This window comes from Aulonocara stuartgranti (genome assembly GCF_965226115.1).
Source record: "Aulonocara stuartgranti genome assembly, chromosome: 2".
NCBI classification, from domain to species: domain Eukaryota; kingdom Metazoa; phylum Chordata; class Actinopteri; order Cichliformes; family Cichlidae; genus Aulonocara; species Aulonocara stuartgranti.
Genome location: NC_138940.1, coordinates 36,736,257 through 36,757,468, shown reverse-complemented (window position 1 = coordinate 36,757,468; position 21,212 = coordinate 36,736,257). Strand labels below are relative to the sequence as shown.

General features: G+C 39.3%; 1 protein-coding gene across 3 annotated transcripts; it reads left to right on the top strand.

The window, feature by feature from the left end:
* The first annotated feature begins 653 nt into the window (after positions 1–653).
* Positions 654–21,181, top strand: ocrl (OCRL inositol polyphosphate-5-phosphatase). 3 transcript variants are annotated; one of them, XM_082501659.1, is made up of 24 exons: positions 654–1,076; positions 1,590–1,668; positions 6,401–6,492; positions 6,835–6,873; positions 7,206–7,319; positions 9,018–9,185; positions 9,275–9,518; positions 9,635–9,808; positions 10,704–10,805; positions 10,906–11,020; positions 11,209–11,325; positions 11,629–11,810; positions 12,026–12,137; positions 12,938–13,047; positions 13,367–13,502; positions 13,625–13,735; positions 13,814–13,979; positions 14,286–14,521; positions 15,231–15,254; positions 17,189–17,308; positions 18,148–18,232; positions 18,428–18,555; positions 18,660–18,771; positions 19,191–21,181. In XM_082501659.1, exons 1-24 carry the CDS (start codon positions 1,034–1,036, stop codon positions 19,313–19,315), a joined length of 2,934 nt encoding a protein of 977 aa, XP_082357785.1. In that variant the 5' UTR covers positions 654–1,033; the 3' UTR covers positions 19,316–21,181. The 3 variants fall into 3 exon arrangements, with proteins under 3 accessions (XP_082357785.1, XP_082357786.1, XP_082357787.1); XM_082501660.1 differs by lacking the exon at positions 15,231–15,254; XM_082501661.1 differs by lacking the exons at positions 654–1,076; positions 1,590–1,668; positions 6,401–6,492 and adding an exon at positions 1,713–3,316.
* Positions 21,182–21,212: the final 31 nt, after the last annotated feature.

The following is a 21,212-nucleotide window of genomic DNA, read 5'->3' as shown; positions in this document are numbered from 1 at the left end:
TTTAGAATCCCTATATTTCTATATGTTGTAAATTAAACCAATGACATTAAGAAACATAGTTTTAAATAGTTCTATAGCAATATTACTTTGACGTGAAAATCAGTCTATTTAATTAGAGCTCGGAGGTCAAATTTGACATATTCTAAATCTTTATATGGCCATTTTTAAATATGGTTTCTCGGTTTTGACTAGTAAATCATCAGCGAAGGATGCAGGCCAAATTTGAATGGATTGTTTAGATGACCACACAACACACTCCTACAAATTTTATTAGAATTAATTCAATTTTTTTTTAACTATCGTGTTTACAGGAAGAAGGAAACGCGTAAAAACACTGCGAAAAACACATAACCTCCTTGGTGGCGGTAATATTAAAAAATGTAAAAGCGATTGTATTAGTTACACCTCATCCCTATTAATGTGGGACAAAACACCTTCCGGACATCTTTAATCCCCCAAAGAGGATGTGTGAAGCTGGAAAGTTAATTATATGCAGATAATATTGTTTTACCACACGATGTCGCAGGGTTTTCATTATATGTGTCAGGGCTGGGAGGCTTACTCACTTAGCATTGCACTCCGAGGCAGAAGATGGCGTTATTAAGCTCATACTCGAAACCAACTGCCGCAAAAAACCAGGATGATGAGTCCTTAAACAGGGTGAGGAGCGGCAGGAGGAGGGAGCCCACCACATATCAAACGCTGTGCTGTAGCATATGCGGCTAAATCATAAAACTGCCAGCTAAAGCTATGTAGCCTGTGCAACCTGCTCTCTGGCATTCACGGGGACACGAGAAGAGCCGGGGTTTTCTTCTTTCTTTTTAAAGTTTCTAACTGTGATATTTTTAATACTATCCGGGAACAGCAGCAACAACAACAACAACATCATCAGCTGGCGTTTAGCATTAGCAGCCAAGCTTCGCGGAAGGAGGCCGCAGCGCCGGGTGGAGGTTTAACTTTCCCTGCCCTGACGTCCGCACCGAAGTGATATAAACCCAAATGATAAACTGATATTTATTTCCTCTCGGTAAGAATGGATTCCTCTTTGGGGATATGCAGCGAGGAATGCTTGGCAATATCCTTTCTGAGTTATGGTATTTTTTGTTTTGTTTTTTTTGGCTTTAGCTTGTTGGCTAACGTTAGCTTTTAGTGAAGCCCATTAGGCAACGTTAGTAATTCAGTAATATGGAGATATTCAGTAACCGTGCACTTAAATAATCATGTTATAAAGTAGCTACAGCTCACTTTTAATCCAGTTCATTGCTAACCGCACAGATATATGCACAGTGTCATGCAATTAACGCTAATTAAAATCACTTGTACAGAATAACGTTGGCCATGCTTACACCTTTACATCCTTAAGCTAAAAATATTACCTGCACTGGCACCAGCAAACCCAGCATCTGCCGTGCTTTGTCCCACCTCCTGCTGTTTTCATTTATAACCTTAAGTTGCCCACCTTTTAACTGGCATGGCTTGTTCTAACCCTTCGGAGTATCTGTAGTGTAATCTCAGTTTACAAAGCCTGGCGTGACAGTCACTAGTTTCTCATTCTCAGTCACAATAATTCCTTGATTGTGCTGCTCACACTGTAAAATGCCTGGAGCTGAGGTCTGGCCAGAAGGAGCCCAGACTCCTGTCACTAATTGAACGCGGTGGAGAGTTTATGTAAGTATCAATGAGCCAAATGACTGAAAAACAATGTGATTTTTGTCAAGCAGTAGATAAACTTATTGAGAACCATAAGTAGTGGTAATGAGTTGTCAAAATAATTTGAACACTCTTAGGCATTTACTGCAGCACCCTAGGTTTGTGAGAGCTCGTAAAGCTGTGGTTTGTAGCATATCTGAGGTGTCTGCCCAACTCTGGGTTTGTCTTTATGTTTCCTCCTATCTCTGACCCACAATTGCTGTGATATTGGTATGGTTCAAAATACACTCTGTTAGGTCAGAAAGGTGTGTGCCGTGATGGCGTCACACTGAGTACTTGGCAGGATGATGGATAATTATATAGTTTAACTGGCCACTTGGTTAGGTACTAATAATATGGCAGTAACTCAGTGCATTTAGGCATGTAAATATGGTCAAGAAACCCTGCTGAAGTTCAAACTGAGTATCAGAACACGAAAGAGAGGTTATTTATGTGACTTTTATTGTAGTGTGGTTGTTGGTGCCTGATGGGCTGGTCTGAGTATTTTAGCAACTGCTAATCTACTGGGATTTTCCAGCACAGTCATCTTTAGTGTTTACAAAGTTTGGCCTGAAAAAGAGAAAATATCCAGTGTGCTGTAGTTCTGTGGGCAAAAGTGCCTTGTCACAAGTCTGAAGGGAATGGCCAGACTGCTTTTAGCTCACAGGAAGGCTGCATTAAGTCAGATATCCACTCATTACAACTAAAGTATGCAGAAGAGGATCTCTAAACACAGAGAGCTGAACATCATTTACACACCACAGCCTTCCTGCATATTGTTGCTGACCATGGCCACCCTTTATGAATATAGTGTATCCATCTTCTTATGGGTGTTTCAGGCAGGATAGCAGACCATGTCACAAAACTCAAATCATCTCAAACTGGTTTATTTAACATGGCCGTGAGTTTACTGGTACTCAAATGGCCTCCAAAGTCACCAGCTCTCAATCCAATAGAGCACCTTTGGTATTTGTTGGAACAGGAGGGTTGCATCATGGATGTGAAGCTGACATATCTGCAGTAGCTGTGTGATACTGTCATGCCAATATGGAGCAAAAATTTTCCAGCATCTTGTTGTGTCTGTATATAAAGAATTAATTTTGAAGACAAAACTGGGTCTAGCCAAATATTTGCAAGGTGTTCCTAGCAAAGGGCCTGTTGAGTGTAGTTGGATTATCTTTTTAGGGTTGGGCGTTATCTAACCAATAGATCTTGCAATAAGAAAAGGAAAATGATGCATGGCTATAAGTAGAGCTGGGCGATAGAACGATAACGATATGTATCGCGATATAACTTTTACTCGATAGAGAAATTAAGCTATCGCGATAGACCTCGCCGCTCTTGTCCTCTTAAAAAAAAAAAAAAAAAAAAAGGTCAGCCAATCCAAATTCAGTAGCGCAGAGCCGAACCAATCACAGCCGCAGCGTCACGTCGCGTGACTTGTTACATACAGCACAAGTGCCAAGCCGCACGTGTGTTTGTTTGGGAAGCAGCCAGCGGGTAATGGAGGAAATGAGTGTGCCGACTAGAAAAATCAACCGAGCGTGACCGAAGAGAAAACAGATGATGGTTCCAATGCCGGAGAGATTGTCGAACGGAAGAGCCATAGAAGTTCCGTAGGGTGGAGGTATTTCGGCTATTTCAAGTCTGACAAAAAACAGAGTAGCGTGCACTGTAAATTGTGCCGAAAGCAAGTCTGGAAATACAATAAACTGGTGCATGCGTCACACTGCGCCACGTTATTGTTTCGGTGAAATGAATTTCTACAAGACTGTTACTGTTAATTCTACTCTCTGCAGTGTTTAAATGCTTACATATACACACAGTTACTGTCCCTCCACACATACGACTCGGTTCTGCTTCTATGCCCCAGCTTTGTTTACTTTTTTCCCACCGAGGCTTCTAGACTTCTGATTGGCCAACATTTCTGCACGGTTAGGAATCTAGCGCCACCTGCTGCTTTGGCATGTTCATAGCAGCGTTTTCCTTCATTTCTGCCTTTATGTGTGGACGGGATTCTTTTTTAAAACGAAAACGGAAAATCTCCGTTTTCAAAAATACCCGTGTACGTGTGGACGTAGCCTCAGTCTCTGACTGGAAGCGCTAATTCGTCATTCGGCTTTTGTCAGACTAAAGTAACTGTTAAAACTGTTTGAAAAGCTCAGCTATACAACAAGGAGAGATTGAGAATTTCCTTTTAGTTCTCAGTTTATTTGATATTGACAAAAGTTAGTCAGTTTTGTCTGTTCTTCTGTAAAACAAACTAAGATTTATTTTTAGAATTAATATTTTGTTTCTAAGTGGAATTGACAATTTAGTAGTCTGTTTCGTTTGTTCTATTTTGAAACTTAAACGCTTTAGCGGCTGTCTTTTGTGTAGTTTGTAATATTTGCCTTTATTTATCTGAAAAAGTCTCATGTTCCTTAAGTACATCTACCCTGTTGAACTTATTATGGGAAATAAATATTTAAATAAAAACAAGCTGCTGATTATTTCACATTTTACTTGTGAGCAACGGCACATTTAAATCTTACAAATATAGCTATTTGGCTTATATCGTGATAGATATCATTATCGCCTGAAATGAAAAAAACATATCGTGATATGAAAAAATCTCATATCGCCCAGCTCTAGCTATAAGGAATGATCTGAGAAGTGCTCTTCAGTGGGGCAGGAAGAAGTACAAAGAAAAATAATCCAGGAATAATTGATAGATTTTATGTGGTACATGTAATCATAAATAATTACTGCCTACCTTCAGGTAAAATGATAAGATAAGACTTACTTAAAAGTAGGGGAATTTCTGTCTTAGGCTTTCTCATGGTCCCTGATTTGATTTTACCTGAGAGAGTGCCTCAGTATGTTTCTGTTTCTATATTTTCACTGTAAAATATCTATCCAGATTTCCTGGATTTTGTTCTTTGTAGATTTTAGTTTCCTAGGCTAAATGTAAAAAACAAACAAACAAACAAATGCAACATAACATAGTCAGAAATTTTTAGTGTCAGATGTCATGCAGCACAGCTAAAAGAGTGAATGCTGCAGTTTGAGTGACTCTTCATGGCACTCTTCCTCTGAGCTCAGAAGGACACTTATAAGGACGATGCTGCCCGCGGGGCTGTGGTGATATGGTTGAGGGTTCAAGTCCATTCAGCTGATGTAAACTTGCTCCACACATACCACACCACTTCCTAGTTAGAGTTTACTCAACAACTTGTGTGTAACACTTAGTTTGTGTACTTTTTACACCTCTAGCATTTGTTCAGGTTATGTTGTGACAGTGTGGGGTTATTTTAAATTGTCACTGTGGCTTGGGTTGTTAAGCATTTTTTTTTTTGCACCAGCAGGCAGCTCACTGCAGATTATCTAGAATTCCTTTGCTTCCTAGGCTGTAATGACACTCACATGAGCACACAAGCTACATGCTCAACTAACTCTATTAAAAAACACACTAAACTAACAAGTAGTCCTTACAGGGAGAAATAGCGAGATAACCAGCTCCTGTGTCAGCTTTAATCTTTAAATCTTTCATCAAAGTCCCCCCCGACACCACTTATTCGGGTTGTTAAAATGATTGGCTCAAGAAACTTGAATTTAAATGGTCTCCAGGACATAAAGTTTGCATATATCAGATTTCCAGTCACATCTAATAATAAATGCTTAAAATATTTGCTGATAAAGATATTAATCAATATTAATTTTTAGGCATTTTCGTGGCATTAAAGAAAGCCATGCTTAATTTTGTTTTCGATTTTATTGAGCAAACTATTAGGTGAGGACCTCTGTCTTCTTAGCCAGTTCACTGTTTTCATTTACAATAATGAGGAATCGTGTATTTGCCGCCGTTTAGTGTTTTCCATACTCTCAGCTATAGTAGAGGTGCTACACCCAGAGTGATTAAGGTTATTTTTAAAGATTTTAGACATCCAAAGTTGGTTAAATAGAAATGGATACTAGAAAGTCAGATAAATACGTTTGACAAATCTGAGCATCATGAGGTCCGCCACATATTTTATTCATTGTTCTGTGTTGTATGGTCATTGTAGTATTTTTATGTTCCCCTGAGGGGTTTTCGATTTTCTCGGTTGTCGATTGTGTAATTTTCAATATCAGATGTTGATTCTGGTCAACGCCGAGTTCCTCTGACACGCTTTTTTTCTCGCATGGCTGAATCATTTTCCTCTCACTATATGCAATTTGACTTATGGTGAAGTGGAGGGGAAGCGTGGGCAGTTTCCTGAGCGCAGTGTTGACCCCGATTGTTAGTCAGCAATTGTTAGAAAGGAAAAAATGAGCCTGCCTACATCAAACCACATCACGGACTTGGAGCTGATTAAGCTGAATGTTTATTGACGCAAAGCTTGTGCGGCTCCAGTGGACTTGAATGACACACACTGTTTGTTTGTTAATCTTTAACTGCAGATAAACATACGTTTTGCATGTGTGCATGTGCTTGTTTTAATCACTTGATAGTTATAGTCTATCACTAATCTACCAGCATTGAACCTCAGATGTTGACTTTAATATTTCCATACTGAATGTTGCATGAAACTTGCTGCTAATTGCAAAAGAATGGCCGTTATAAGAGGGTTATATTGCTGCAGGTTGTCTGTATGTTTCTTGTGTTTTAGTTGGATTTACTTCTAAGCTTATGTGTTATTAAGCACCACAGAGCTGATTTTAAGTGGGAGTTTGTACTGTTTTGATCCAGACTGGGTGTTTTAGCCAACCCTGATGCTGTTGTGTCTCGTCCAGTGGCTCAGCTATCGATACCCATCAATGCTAAGTTTGAAATTGTACGAGGTATGTGACCCTTTTATTATTCTCCATTTTTCTCTTGTTTTATATCCTGAGTATAATCAGTCAGGATACGTTTGTGTATTTTCCTGTGAGCTCTCTCCGTCACACCTCACTTTCTTTGACCTCTATTCCATGTGAAGTTAATGTTTAGTCAATATCACAGCACCAAAAGTAAAAGTGAAAGGAGCTTTTCCATTGCACCTAATGAGAAAGTGTAAAAATTTCCCACACAGTGTCACAGTATGGTGAGCAGTGGTCAACATTAAAAAACTGTAGAAATACCTGTAACAGCACTAAGTTTCCCCCCTGCAGCACTATTTAAGCTCTCCTTTTTTTTCCTTTCAGAAGCTGAAGAAGCTCTTCTTATTGATTTGTCAGTAGATCGTAAGTAGTTTTTTTTTTTTTTCTTTTTCTTTTTCTCTTCTGATATGAGATTTGAGTCAATATAATGTGTAAAAGATCTTATAAAAAGGTGTTGGAAGCCAGGCTTTCAGAGGTGAATCATGACATTAATTATAACACAACACCTGTCTAGTTTTACTGCATTGTTAGAGCATGCCTGCAGCTTAATGTCTTTATTTAGTAGTACACTCAGGTCATGAGTTGTCAGGGTTTTCTGAAAGAATGCTGAATTGGTTCACTTCTAAATCAATTTGTTTTGTTTGCCGGACAGTTTGCAAAGTCTAAGGATGTGTGCTTTCTCTTTCCTGCTCAAGCTTCCGTTAAAGTACGAATCAAAGGAGAAAAAGCCCCAGAGCTGCTGTTGGAACTGCAGGATGATGATCGGACTCAGACTTTCCTCACCCAGGTGAAGAGTGCTCAACCAGTAGGTAAGACGCGACTGTTTCATCTAAAGCAGTGGGATAGTTAATTATTTAATGACTCATCTAACATTTATTTACAAAGGGTGGATTACACCTCTTGCTCATTTCCTGTGTTTTCTTGCTGCTGACATACTGGTGGAAAGACTACTTGGCCTCAGTTTTTGAAATCAGATCCACCTCCATGGGTGTAAGCCCACTTCTTTGAATGCAGCAATAAAGGACAAAAAACTTTGTTTGTGTATTGTGATTTCACTCTTAGATTTACGTTTTAGCCTTATAAGCTGTGGCCAGATGTGTTCAGATATACTTATAATGCATAAAGGTCTTAAATGTTATAAGCCTCTGTTATGTTGGGAGCATGAGGAGATTATATTAAATGGTGTTCATGCGTTGCTTTTGCTTTGATCTGCACCTCACTGTGAGTGCTGAAAGAAGTAATAAAGTAATCTTATCCACACCCATCCGTAGTTTATCTTCATTTTATCTGGATATCTTAACTGGAGAGAAGAGCTTCTAGGAATCTGGATGTATAGAAGTAATTCACATGCCGTTGTTGAACTCCTGGCAGCCTTTTGGCTAAGAACACTGGGATAATTGTATTCAGTTACATGACCTAATCTGTACACGTAAGTCCAGGGTGGAGACGTGTAAAGCACTGCAGGATGTGTGTGTTTGTTTTATTTAAAATCATAAATAGTCAAAGTGTATTAAATTTGAAGCTGTGCAGTCTTTTTACGTATAAGTAACCAGTCAGCTGCCTGTAAAACAAAGCTTTGTATTTGTTTTTTCCCCCCTTGCTTGTTTCTGAGGTTCATGATTATATCTGTTCCACACAGATTATAGATGTCATGCATCTTTAGCTGACAGGTTTTTGTAGAACGCACTCTTAGAAAAACCCAGCGTGTGCACTTGCATCCAAAAATACAAGACAAGGAAATGGCCTTGCATGCCTTGAGTGGTTTGTATTATAGCGTGACATAAATGTAAAAGAAGATCTGTTATTTCCTTAATTTATATACAAAGTAAATTAAAAAACGGTCTAATTTACATGGATTTTTCCTAATTGCTTTTGTGTTTAAACCGTGGCTTTAAAAGTCTTTTGCTTTTCCTTTTGCCTGTTTTTCAAAAGTGCAGTAGAGACACAAGAATTAATGTGCTGGAAAATGTAGTCCAGCTGGCCAAGAGTTTAACCCGTACACACCCTAACTAAACATCCTCCCTGGCTTTTGAATCAGCGTTTTGGTTACGAGCTCAATGACCAACATCTTGCTGTGACAAATATTTTGAAGCAGGATGGTGGTGGCACTCTGAGGAGCTGTTATTTCTCAGAACCTGTTCATCCAGTTTACCGTCATTTGCTGGTTAATGCTCATCATATCCTTCAGTAAAAGAAGTACCAGAAACCCTTTCCTTATCGCTCTTGTCATAAGGCGCATGTTCATGTGATGACGTTTCTCTTGTGATTGCTGTTCGTCTTAACAGGATGTTTAATGTGGTCTTTCTGCCCCTGTTTCCAAGACCACATCTCTTTTCGTTTTACACTTGATTATTTTACGCAGGTTATTTTTATTTTAAGTTATCTTGTAGAAATAATGCTGACTAAATTTTGGTTCTGATCCTTTTCATCTCAACGGGCACATGTATTAAGAAGCTCGATTTTGCTCTTTTGTGCTGCTATCTAACGCTGCTAATTGACTTTCTTAGTCAAACCTGCCAAACCAACAGCGATGGAGCCCATTACACCAACACCACAGAGAACTCCAGTACCTGTGCCTCCGCAAAGGATTGCTAAGACAGCTAACCCACCCAAACCCACTAGTGCAGTGCCCCCCAGTCTTAATAACAACACTCCATCAACTCTGAATAACACGAGTAAGAATAAAAGCACTCATAATAGTTGATACAAAAAAGTCTTAATTCTTTTTAAGTTTACTTTTGTTTTTCACTTTCTCTGTCTGAAGATCCAGTTCAGTCACTTGTTCCAGACTTTGGCTTTGAGAACAACCACACTTTCCAAGTGGAAGAAAAGAAAAATCACCAGAATCGCATAGTTGCCTCTAGGGAGCCTCCACCTCTCCCTCCACTACCTCCTCGCAAAGCTTCTTCTATTCCATCCTATCCTCCGCGGCCTGCTCCAGTCCCTAAAGACAGAGCTGCCTCCTTACAGGCCAAAGACAGCTCCTCAGTCACTAGCAGCAAGTCAGAGTAAGTTAACCTCTGTCACAGCTAAGTAGATTTACTGTACATTAAAACTATTTTGATTAGCAAGCAAAATGTCCATAATACTGCTGGTTTGAAAGTATTTTCCCCTGCTTTTTCAGTAGTTTTAGGTCAGGGTTTGACCGTGCAGACAGGCCACCATCTTGGTGTGAGAGCCCCACCACTAACAGCATGAGACAGGCCATGTTCTCCACCCAGGCAGGTCAGAGAGAATACCTAATCAAACACCGCCTGGGCAAGAAGGAGAACGAGTATGTGGATATCCGGCCCTTCAAGTAAGTGGAATTCATTAATTTCTTTTTGTTTAGATAAGAAGAAAAAACTCGTGTGAAAATATGATTTAGACATTATAGTTTAGTTTAGAAATGAGAAAAAAATACACTAGGTGCTTGTCTCTGATGTTTTTTTTGATTTTCCTTTGCTTTTTGTGTGCCTTCAAATCACATGTTTAATCTGCATGAGGTCTGAACCAAAGATTGATCCGATTCTTTCTACCATTTTTAGTCTGCTGGACTTCTGCTCTATGCATCTGAGCTTCTATAAAAAAAACAAGAAAAAAAATCATAAAATAAAACAAACCAAAAAGATTCTTCACCATTTTCATAACACCGAGTGGAAAGTTGCCTCTGAAACATGCTGCTGCACATCTGGTAGAAGTAGGGCTGTTCGATATAACGATATATATCTGATAACAATATAAAAACGTCTATTGTTTCCTATTACGCTATCGTTTGTTTTGTGTTGTCGTAAATTAAACTGCTTACAGCAATATTTTTTTTCATCGTTTTGATGGCTATTTTAACTTCCCAAAGATGTAATATAACCACACTACTGACGGACAAGCGGCTGTTTTTACGCGTTGTCGTTAGCAACAACGACGGTAAAACCGTTGCGTGGCTCCGCTGTCCGCTTGTTTGTTTTCCATGTAAACCTTTCACAATAAAGCTCAAGATCCTGTTGAGACTTTTCAAAATAAACTGAATCATGTGAAAGAGTATGCAGAGTTTACGGATGAGAAGCAAAAAGAGCCGTCAGGCTCTCAACGTTAGAAACTAGCATTGATTGCAAGAGCAAATTCACTCTGGGAACTTAACTGAAAGTGAACAGAAGCCAAAAACTGAAGAATACTACTTTTGTTGGCATTAAATATATAAACTGCATGTTTCCTAGGTTTTTCACAGGTACGTGGAATGTGAACGGCCAGTCTCCAGACAGCAGCCTCGAACCGTGGCTCGGCTGTGACCCTGAACCTCCAGATATATATGCTCTTGGGTCAGTAAGAAATCATACAGTACATTTGTTGCAAAAAAAAAAAAAATCATATCATGTTATTCTCAGGTTGTAAGTGTGATGATTTGGGTTATGCTTCTAGTTTTCAAGAATTGGACCTGAGCACTGAGGCTTTCTTCTACATGGACTCATCCAAAGAGCAGCTGTGGGTCGATGCTGTGGAGAGAAGCCTGCACTCAAAAGCCAAGTACAAGAGGGTGAGCAGAGAGACTTTCTAAAAGATGAGTTGACTAAAAAGTGAAGCCCTAATGTGGAGCACAACAGGAAAACACAATGATGGGAAAACACTGTGGAATAAGTTGAACTCCTCACCTTTGCACATGCATCCTGCCATATTGATGAGTAGGTGGGTAAAAATATGAATTTTCATTTTTTATTGCTTCAGGTTCGGATCATACGACTCGTTGGGATGATGCTTGTAGTTTATGTTAAAAAGACGTACAAGAATCACATAAAAGATGTGGCTGCTGAGCACGTGGGGACAGGAATCATGGGAAAAATGGTATGTTCACACTAAGACAAAATACAACGTGGCTGAAAACCATAAATGAGCCATGACTTTTTAAAAAAAATTTTTTATTGAAGTATCAAAGATCATGATGAGCATGTAAACTGTCTGACTGTGAGATATCCCTGCTATCTTGCACCTTTAGCTTCTTGGGTAATGTTTTTAATGAACGTGAAGTTGTTGGATCACTGTTTTGGATTAATTAAATACTAAACATGTTATCTGCAGTTTGCATTGATATCCTGGGTTTATTTACCTGAGTGTCAATAAGTCATTCTTGTTTTATTTATCTTTCAGGGGAACAAAGGAGGCGTAGCAGTGAGGTTTGTTTTCCACAACACTAGCTTCTGCATCGTCAATTCCCATCTAGCAGCACATGTGGAAGACTTTGAGCGCCGCAATCAGGACTATAAAGACATATGTGCACGCATGACCTTCCACTTACTGGACTACCCTCCTCTCAGCATCGTCAAGCACGAGTGAGTGCCTCAGTCATTCGCATCCAGAAATAATGTGCAGTGGATGACTTTACTGTGAGCCTTAGGTTTTGTTTACCACTCCTTTAATTTAGTCTGTTACAGTTTCATTACATAACCAGTTTTGTAATGAAATTATAAATCTCTGATTTCTGAATCATCATATTCATTACCAAGATGCTACTTACAGCGCTTTCTGCTTCTTTGGTGTGTTTTAGTGTTGTAATCTGGCTCGGGGACCTAAACTATCGTCTATTTATTACCGATGCTGCTGACGTCAAACAATTCATTGTTCAGGGTGATCTAAAGAAGCTTCAGGAGTATGATCAGGTAAGAAACTGTTACCTTGCTCAATGTTTCCTGTGAAACTGACATAAATCTCACTACTGTTTTGGCTGCCTTTTAACATTTAAAAACGGGGACAGTTCCTCTTTTTTATTTTGTTACTGTTAGGAACAGGAAAATGCCTCCCTCACTGCTTCTTACCCTCGCTTGTAATTTTAACGTTTTCGGAACAAGCATGAAAGAAGTTAAAAATGTCCACTCACTGGCCACTATTAGATGCTCATTCGCTCATCAATGCAAATATCTAACTAAATATAGATGGATAGATAGAGATATACATAGATAAAGATTTGGACTTGATTTTGAAACTGAGAATCAGAGTAGGGAAGAAAGGGTTTTTTTTTTTTTAATTTTATTTTAAGTGACTTGTACCGTGGCATGGTTGTTGGTGCAGGTGACGGGGTCCAACCTGATACTAGCAAGGTGCAGATAATAAAGTGACCTATGGGTGTTTTTTCATTTTATCCTTGTCAGATTCTTATCTGCAGTTGTTCAGTTCTTAGTATGTAAATAAAACCGTGCTTATCTTGGTAAGTAGACTGTGCTTATGTTTGCAGTTTGTCAGATGTCATCCTGTCTGTTAAGTTCGGAAAAATTAAAACACAAAGTATTTCTTGATAAATATGAACTGGGAAAAGAAATAAGGGAAGCTGATTGTCAAACACTGGTATTACTTACTGTCAGGTTGTGTAATCTTTCAGTTTCTTTCGCCTATTTATTTCCAAGCAGATGAGCTCTGTTTTGACTTTTTGAATAAACAATATTTTCCTGTTTCTAATTTGTAGCTGAACGTTCAGAGGCAGACAAAGAAGGCCTTCACAGACTTCATGGAAGGGGATATTACCTTCATTCCCACATACAAGTTTGACCCTAAAACTGATCGATGGGACTCCAGGTAAAGCCACGTCCCTCTGTTGAATATAGCAAACACAGAAGCTTTTTCTTGTTTTGTTTTTTTTGTTTGTTTTTGTCCAAATTTGCTATTCATAGAAAAAAGTAACCAAAGGTCATCATACATATAAGCCATGTTAAACTACAGTGTGAGGGTTGAAAGGGTTGTGGTGTTCTGTTTTTCTTGAATAAAATATCTTATCTTGAATCCTGACTACACTGTTTTTTCCCCGGCCTTTTTGTTACACTAACATACAGTGTCAGCATTACTGTATTTGTGAGATTTCTGACTCTGCTTCTGAAACTGTGCCTGTTTCCTGCAGTGGGAAGTGCAGAGTCCCAGCTTGGTGTGACAGAATCCTGTGGAGGGGCAGCAGTGTCCAGCAGCTAGCATACCGGAGTCACATGAGAATGCAAACTAGCGATCACAAGCCCGTCAGCTCCCTCTTTAGTATAGGGGTGAGGATCTCTGCAGTCGCATAAAGCTGGCAGTCTTGCGTTTCATGTTTTTTACACAAAACAAATGCTATTGCATGAATAAAAGTTACATTAATATTTGCATTCATGCGTTTGTGTAACAGGTGAAGGTGGTAGATGAGCAGCGCCACAAGAAGGTGTTTGAGGAGATTGTTCGAGCAATGGACAGGATGGAAAATGACTGCCTTCCATCTGTTTCTCTAAGCAGGAGAGAGGTAAGAGTACTGTTACACTATGGGTCTCTCTTAAGTTTATTCTTAATATAATCTTGCTTCTCTTCCTTTGCTCTGCAGTTTACATTTGAGAATGTCAAGTTCAGGCAGCTTCAGAAGGAGCGCTTCCTAATAAAAAATGATGGGCAGGTACCCTGTCACTTCGCCTTCATCCCCAAACTTAATGACTCGCAGTATTGCAAGCCTTGGCTGCGAGCTGAGCCCAGCGATGGAATGCTGGATCCAAGTGAGTCCCATAGATCCCAGTAACACTCTTACTTTGTTAAACTCCTTAATCTTGTTGGTTCAAATTTTAGACCTATAACCAAGATCTGTGAAGTAGTTTAACAACTGGTACTGAATGCATCCCGTTGTATCCTTTTTTTTTAATGATCACTAGCTGTTAAATGCACTTAATGTTAATTTTGTTAAAAATGAGTTTACCACTCCTCTATGCCCCGTATAAGTAAAAAGTAGATCATTGAGGCACAGTTAAAAACACGTTTTCCCTGCAGGAGAGTTTGCACTAATCCTCCCTTATTGTCTTGAACAGATGAGACCCTGGAGATCTATCTGGAGGTGTATGTCAGTAAAGACTCTGTCACACTGCTCAACTCTGGAGAAGATAAAATAGAGGACATCCTGGTGCTTCATCTGGACCGTGGCAAAGACTACTTTATTACAATCTCAGGCAATTACCTGCCCAGCTGCTTTGGCACCTCGCTGGAGACTCTGTGCCGCATGAAGAAGCCCATCAGAGAAATCCCCATTACCAAACTCATTGACCTGGTAAGAGGAAGCTAGTCTGGCAATCTTGAAGAGACTGATGCTTTTAGTACAGTGTAAACAGATAGGATTAGTGAACAGAGACATATTTTCCTGAGATTTGTTCAAACTGATTGCACACAGCAGATAGAGTAGGGTTTTTTTAACAACCTGAACCCTGGGCTAGGAGGCATTAGGGGTTCTTCTGTCTCGTAGGGTAAACTCAGTCACAGAGAGAGCCTATATTTGGAGACTGTAAAATATCTCAAACTATATTTCTGGCTATGAGGGGCCAAGGGAACAAGGAAGTGGCAAAAACATAGGAAGGGAGCTCCTAAAGAAAAGGAAAGACTGGCTCAGCTTAGACCCACTTTAGTTTCTTTCATATAAATAGACTCCTCTAACTTTACATGATTTCCTCTGTCTGCTTCTATTATGCTATTTTGATCTAATCTGATCTGGGTTTGGGATGTAGAACTACTATCACGGAGTACTTCTTTAGCTCTACTTTAAGCTTTTTCATTTTCCTGCTGCACTACTGATTTGATCAAATGATTTGTGCAAAAACAAAACAAAACAATCCAGAATCTGTCACTTTTCTGACACTTTTTCTGTTTATCCCTGGTGCTTCTCTCTGCTTTCTTTCCTCCTTTGTTTCTCTTCATCGCCTCTTCTTGCCTTGATCATTCATTTCCACCTCTTCACTGTGGCTGTGGGCTGACTTCTTGCTCAGGGAGAGGACAGCTACATGGAGAAGGTAAAATATTAACACGGATACTGATCACTTATCAGGCACAACAATTAAGTTGAGATACAAGACCACCTCTTTTATCAGCTTTATGGGGCATTATTAATCTCCCTCTTTGTTTATGTTATATATAGAAACTGGTTCCTATACTATAAAGGTCAGTCCCATTATTAATGTGTGTTATGTATGAGGATGAACTTTTTCCAGCTTTATAACACAGCAGATTTCACAGAGGTGAACCATTTTTTGCCAGTGGACATAAAATTAATCTTTGATCATGAAAAGAAGTGATTTTTAATGAAAAAAAAAAAAGATCTGTGTCCAGCTCCTGAATTGTGTCGGCATTTCAGACTTTGCATGTAATCACTGAGAGCCAAAATCCCAGGTTTGAGACGGCTATAAAGATTCAGACAGTTTTTTCTGCTAGTGGATCTTTATGATGTCAGAGAGAAAGAGAATTTCTTTTCAATAATTTACCAAGACAGCAGCCACCTGCTGCACGAATCTGTTTGTAATGGGTAGCAAATCGGAAGAAAACTGACTGAAAATGAATGGAGCTTAAATAGCTTGTTTGAAACGATGTCTCGAAACGATGTGAAGTTTGATTATGAAGCCACAGAGTGTTTTTATCATTGAAATCTCTGTGTTTTGAAACTGAAAACTTAAACTGGGAAACCGTAGACACCGAGTGCCGTTTAGCAACCTGTGGTTGACAATTCATTAGCCAATAAAGATAATCAGAATAATCCTCCATTCTGACTCTACATGTTTTTATGGACATCAAACTAGTGACTCAGCCCATAAAGTCGTCAGAAAAGTGTGTGCTGGTGTCACAGAGCGAGGAAGCTACAGCTATACAGCTAGAAGTCTCTTTGCAACCTCATGAGTCGCCCCCTGGTGGTCATTAAAATGAATGCAGGTTTGAAGCACTCAGCTTTGGTTCTGTCAGGCGAAGCCGAGGGACTGCGTCAGTGCTCAGTATACTGTAAATAAGGATTATTTTAAACGATTAGTCAAATATAAGTATCCTTTATTTTTGTTCAGCTACCATTATTAATCACTACACACCCTTAGAAGCTAATCAGAAAGTGAATCAGTGTGTGCTCGTCTCACATCTCCCAGCCCTGACACAGGCAGCATTTGGTAATCCACAGGCAATCAGAGACCAGACAAAGCTTTAGTTTGGTTATACTCTGAGTGTGATTTTGTGTGTGTGTGTGTGTGTGTGTGTGTGGGGGGTTAGTCGCCTATTAAATCTTTCATGGGCCATTGAGAGCAGAGAGGAAACATCAGCCTGGTGAAAGTCAGACACACTAAATCTCATTTCACAGCAGGCTTGCCTTGCTGCACAGCTCCTTTATGCACATGACTGAAGCTAATGAGAGGGAGTGTTGAAGCTGAGACATTCATATGAAGTCTAACTGCAGACCTCCTCTTCCTTTTTATGACTTGATGAGTGAAAATGGGAAACAGAGAACCACTTAGAATATAAGCATGCTCCATTTTCTTGACACTGGCGCAATGTAATGCGTTTTATGTAAAAGCTTTTTGGCCTTGATCGCTGTAAGATTAATTACAATGTAAATATACTTCTTACACCATATTACATTAGTTCTGTATGTTAGCATCTTCCCAGCTGCTCTCCAGTTTCCTCTGCCCTCATGTGCAGGCTCAGTAGCTGGGGTTATTTTTAGGTGTCTCTCGTGAGTCTCGGGGATCCATTTTCAGTGACAAAAAGGATGTGATATCCAGCTCTGAGTAAAATGGCTTTCATACAAGTCTCCAGAGATGATACTGACCTCACTGCTACACTAATGGATGTGATTTTTCATGTGAAACCATTATTATGTGTTACACCTGATCAAATCGGTATAAACACTGTATGACAGTAGTACTCCGCTACTGTTTGTCAGAATAAGACATTTTGATTTTTGTCCAAACAGGAAAAGTCCAAGATGAACTTCCTGATGGTGGATGGAGCCGGTACTGAGGACAAACCTCTGAAGATCCCCAAGGAGGTGTGGATTCTGGTCAACCACCTCTACACAAAGTCCTGTGATCAGGTGAGAGAGCTTCAGCTCGTTTCTGGATATGCCAACATTTTTTCACCTCTAGGAAAGAGTTTAGATTTACATAAATTCTTGCAGTGCTTACTGTCTGATGCATTTCTTTATTGCCAACTGAAGCTAACATTACCCCTCATTGACATACTTGATAAATAATGTTATTAAAGGGGACATACTGTGTTTGATGTTGTTTGATGATGTTGTTATTATTATTGTTGTTATTACTATTATGATTATTATTACTAGTATTATTGTTGCACTCTGCTAGAGTAGCTTAGCATGATAGGTCTCTTTTGGAGAATGTCTGTGTGCTTGAAAAGGCCACTGACACACTGAAAAACAGCATTTTAGAGAGGGAACATCAACAAATACAAATGATGAGCAAAAACCTAATGGTACTGTTATCTTAGAATAACCTGAAATTACTGATAATGTTTCATACGTTTGTGCAGTGTTTTGTAAAACAGTGTCCCGTGAAACCATTATCTTAAAATATCATCCGTTTGAGGAAAAACTTGATCCTGCTTAGTTTTGTGCATTTTCAGATAACTCGAGTTTCTGAGTTCTTTATTTTGGCCTGTAGAATAATTAACGAGTGCAATAGATGGTCTGTTGAGTAATGGCAAACATATATAGGTTGTCTGTTTTTCTCTGAAGGGAAAAGACTGGAAAAGAAGTCAATAAATAGGACCTTTTAGTTATAGGAGTTAGACACAAAGGGCTTAACCAACGTGTTTTGGCTTCTTCAAACTTTATTCTCAGCTCCATGCACCTTGGAAGTGGGTGGAGTGCCAGAAACCTTCAGTCTGTTTCATTTGTCCCTGGTTGTCTTTCAGGAGGACTTATTTCAGACACCAGGCCTACAGGAGGAGCTGCAGAGCATCATCGACTGTCTGGACACCAGCATCCCTGACTCCATCCGTATCCTATAAAGCCAGTTCTAAAAGCAGAGCAGATTACATAACAGGGTTTTTTTTTGTGATCCGTTGATGGCAATAAGTGTTAAAATCTATGTCAGCTGGTTTACAGCTGATAGTAAGACGTTCAGGCAGGAGCAGAGTTCAGAGACGATGTGAAAATATGGACCTACAAGAATTTTCTTAACTGTTGGTGTAGCTGGTTGTAACCACTCTGTGGCTGAGGCACTGCTGATCTTCTTGGAGGCTTTGCCAGAGCCAGTGGTGTGCTATGAACTCTACCAACGGTGCCTAGACTGCTCTAACGACACCCGTCTCTGCAAACAGGTACAGTCTGATTTATAAAGAGTGAGGCATCGTGTTCATGTACAGATGAGTGCAGTTCGTTTTATGATGTGGTTAATCTCTGTGCTGACCTTGATTTTTGACAGTTGATCTCCCAGTTGCCCCGGGCTCACCGCAATGTGTTTCGCTACTTGATGGCCTTTCTGAAAGAACTTCTCAAACACTCACAGAACAACAATCTAACAGCCAGTCTCCTTGGTAAGGTCATCTCCATATATCATAATACAGAGTTTATTTAAGCAGATTCTTCCATCACAACCACTTAGTTCTGAATTAGCAGTAGGACAATATTAATTTAAGTAAATTGAATCTTTTCAAATTAAGAGCACAAATCAGTGAATTTTAAAATTGTTAAATATATAAACTATTACATTGTTCACCACAATACAGTTACGCTGTAACCAAATCAGAGACGGAGCTTCCAGGCCTTCATATAATAAAATGCCAGTATTGGATTGAGTTTATACAATAGTAACCATATATTAGATTAAACATTTGTGACCTAAAAGGCATAATGTGAGTAACTAATAAATTTGCATTTTGTATGTTAAATGTTGACCTGTTATTTGCGGTCAATCTCAATCACTGACATTTTTCCCCCTGTTCTTTTACCTTAGCTACCCTCTTTGCCAGCCTTCTCATTCGACCACCTCCCAATTTTGTGGGCAGGCAGACGTCACACGAGCGCCAGAAAGCCATCGATTTTGTTCTGGGTTTCCTAATGGCCGGAGATGAGGAGTAACATTGAGGGTTAATTATGGTGTCAGTTTGGCCTGGAGCTGATTCCCAGCCTGGCTCTTCGGTTTTAAAGGACCTGGTATTTTGACATCTACTGGAGACCAGTGCAGTTCTTCTGCACCCTACCTTTTACAAACTGTCGTGTTAATATGTAAGGTACTGAAGACTCTTATTAGAACTGGCATATCTTCAATCCATGCACAATAGGACTAGTTGCAGGATTTGGAAGCATTTGGGAGAGGTTTGAACTGATGCACTTTGTGATGACCTAAAGGACCTGTGCCTCCTGACTAGAGTTGACACTTCTTCATGTAGGTGCTCTTGCCAAAATAACCCCTAAGCCGTGAGTGTTATAAATGTGAAAACACTATATATATATATGTATCCATAGATGCTAAATAGGAGACTCACTTACACTAAAGAAATGAAGAGACTTCTTTAGGTTTGAATAAATGGACTGAAGATGTTTAGATATATTGTTAAAATAGTTTGAAATGGGATGATCATGCAAATCTGTCACTAAGAATGTTAATGCATAAGATAAATCATGACAATCATTTATTTTGCAGCGTTTAGCTGAGGGGACAATATTAAGATACCTTTGAGCTTATCCATGGTATTGTAACTGTTTATTTATGTTTTTGTTTTCCTCCAAGTTTGCACCATGTGAACACTTTCTACTGCAGTTTACTTTCAGTTTTAAAATGTTTAATTGGGTGTCTTCTTGCGTGTTTTTATCACCCTGTTGTAGAAAACTCTTGGTTGTAAGTGTTTGCTGTGTTTTGTGTAACTTCAGCCGTCAGCCTTACCTCCAGTTTCCTCATTTCCTCTTGACTTGCGAAACAAGTCTGTTAACACACTAACTTCCTGGTCAATCGGAATCGGGTGGAGATCTCACTCTTTTCTGGTGGTGTAAATAGTGACTGTTTACCTGTTACCTGGTTGTTTGACTGTCTGCTGGTATGAATCTGTGATGGTGTTTAGTTTGTCCTGAAGGTGGTACTGTTGGTGTGCGTCTACGTGTGTTTACATGTCTTCTCCTTCACTTAAAGCTCTTTATTCATTGTTTTTAGGCAGTTCTGTCCCCTTAGGGTAAATCCAAAAGACTAATGTTCTCATTTGAACTCATGCAGCATTTTCTGGGTGTGAAATTAGCAGATTTTAATGGCTCATTACTCTGCAGGAAGCTGCCTGTCTTTGTGCCACAGAGGACCATTCTGTTCTGCAGCTGATTCTCTGTAATAAGGAACTTCTAAGGCCCATTTCCTCTGAAACGGTTTAACCCATAAGCTTTTCACATTAATGACGTAATAATTTACCCACGATGCCAGAAAAACCAGAGTTTTTTCACACATGCCCCAGGACCTTTGCAGACGACATATACACATGATGCAATGTGAAAATGCTGACAATCGTGACTCTTGTATAAATAACTGTTGGTCTGAAGTAGCTCATTCTGCCTTATTAACATCCTTACTTCAAAATCCTCTGTTGGCCTTTTTCAAACTGAGATTTGCCAAACGGTGGCATGAGTCTATGGAACAATTATTTTGGGGATTTTCTTTTTATATATAGATTTGGGAGAACTGTTTTACAACAACCTTTCATTTTTGTCTGTAGAAATACAAGCTTCATGATGTCAAACAGAAGAATCAGTGTAATCACCACCCTCTGATTTTTATGTGTTGTCTTATTCCACTCTACCAACTGATGTTAACAGTGTGTGGATTCATTGTTGTTCCTCTTTTCAGTTTTGTCACAAAACTGAGGTACGTTCAAAGGTACACAAGGATACATTTGTTTTCAACTTCTCAGATATTTTTTTTTATTTTTAATTTATTTAAATGAAATAAAACTGTGTATAAAGCTGTTTTGTGCCCCACCTCAATCTCGTCCTCTTG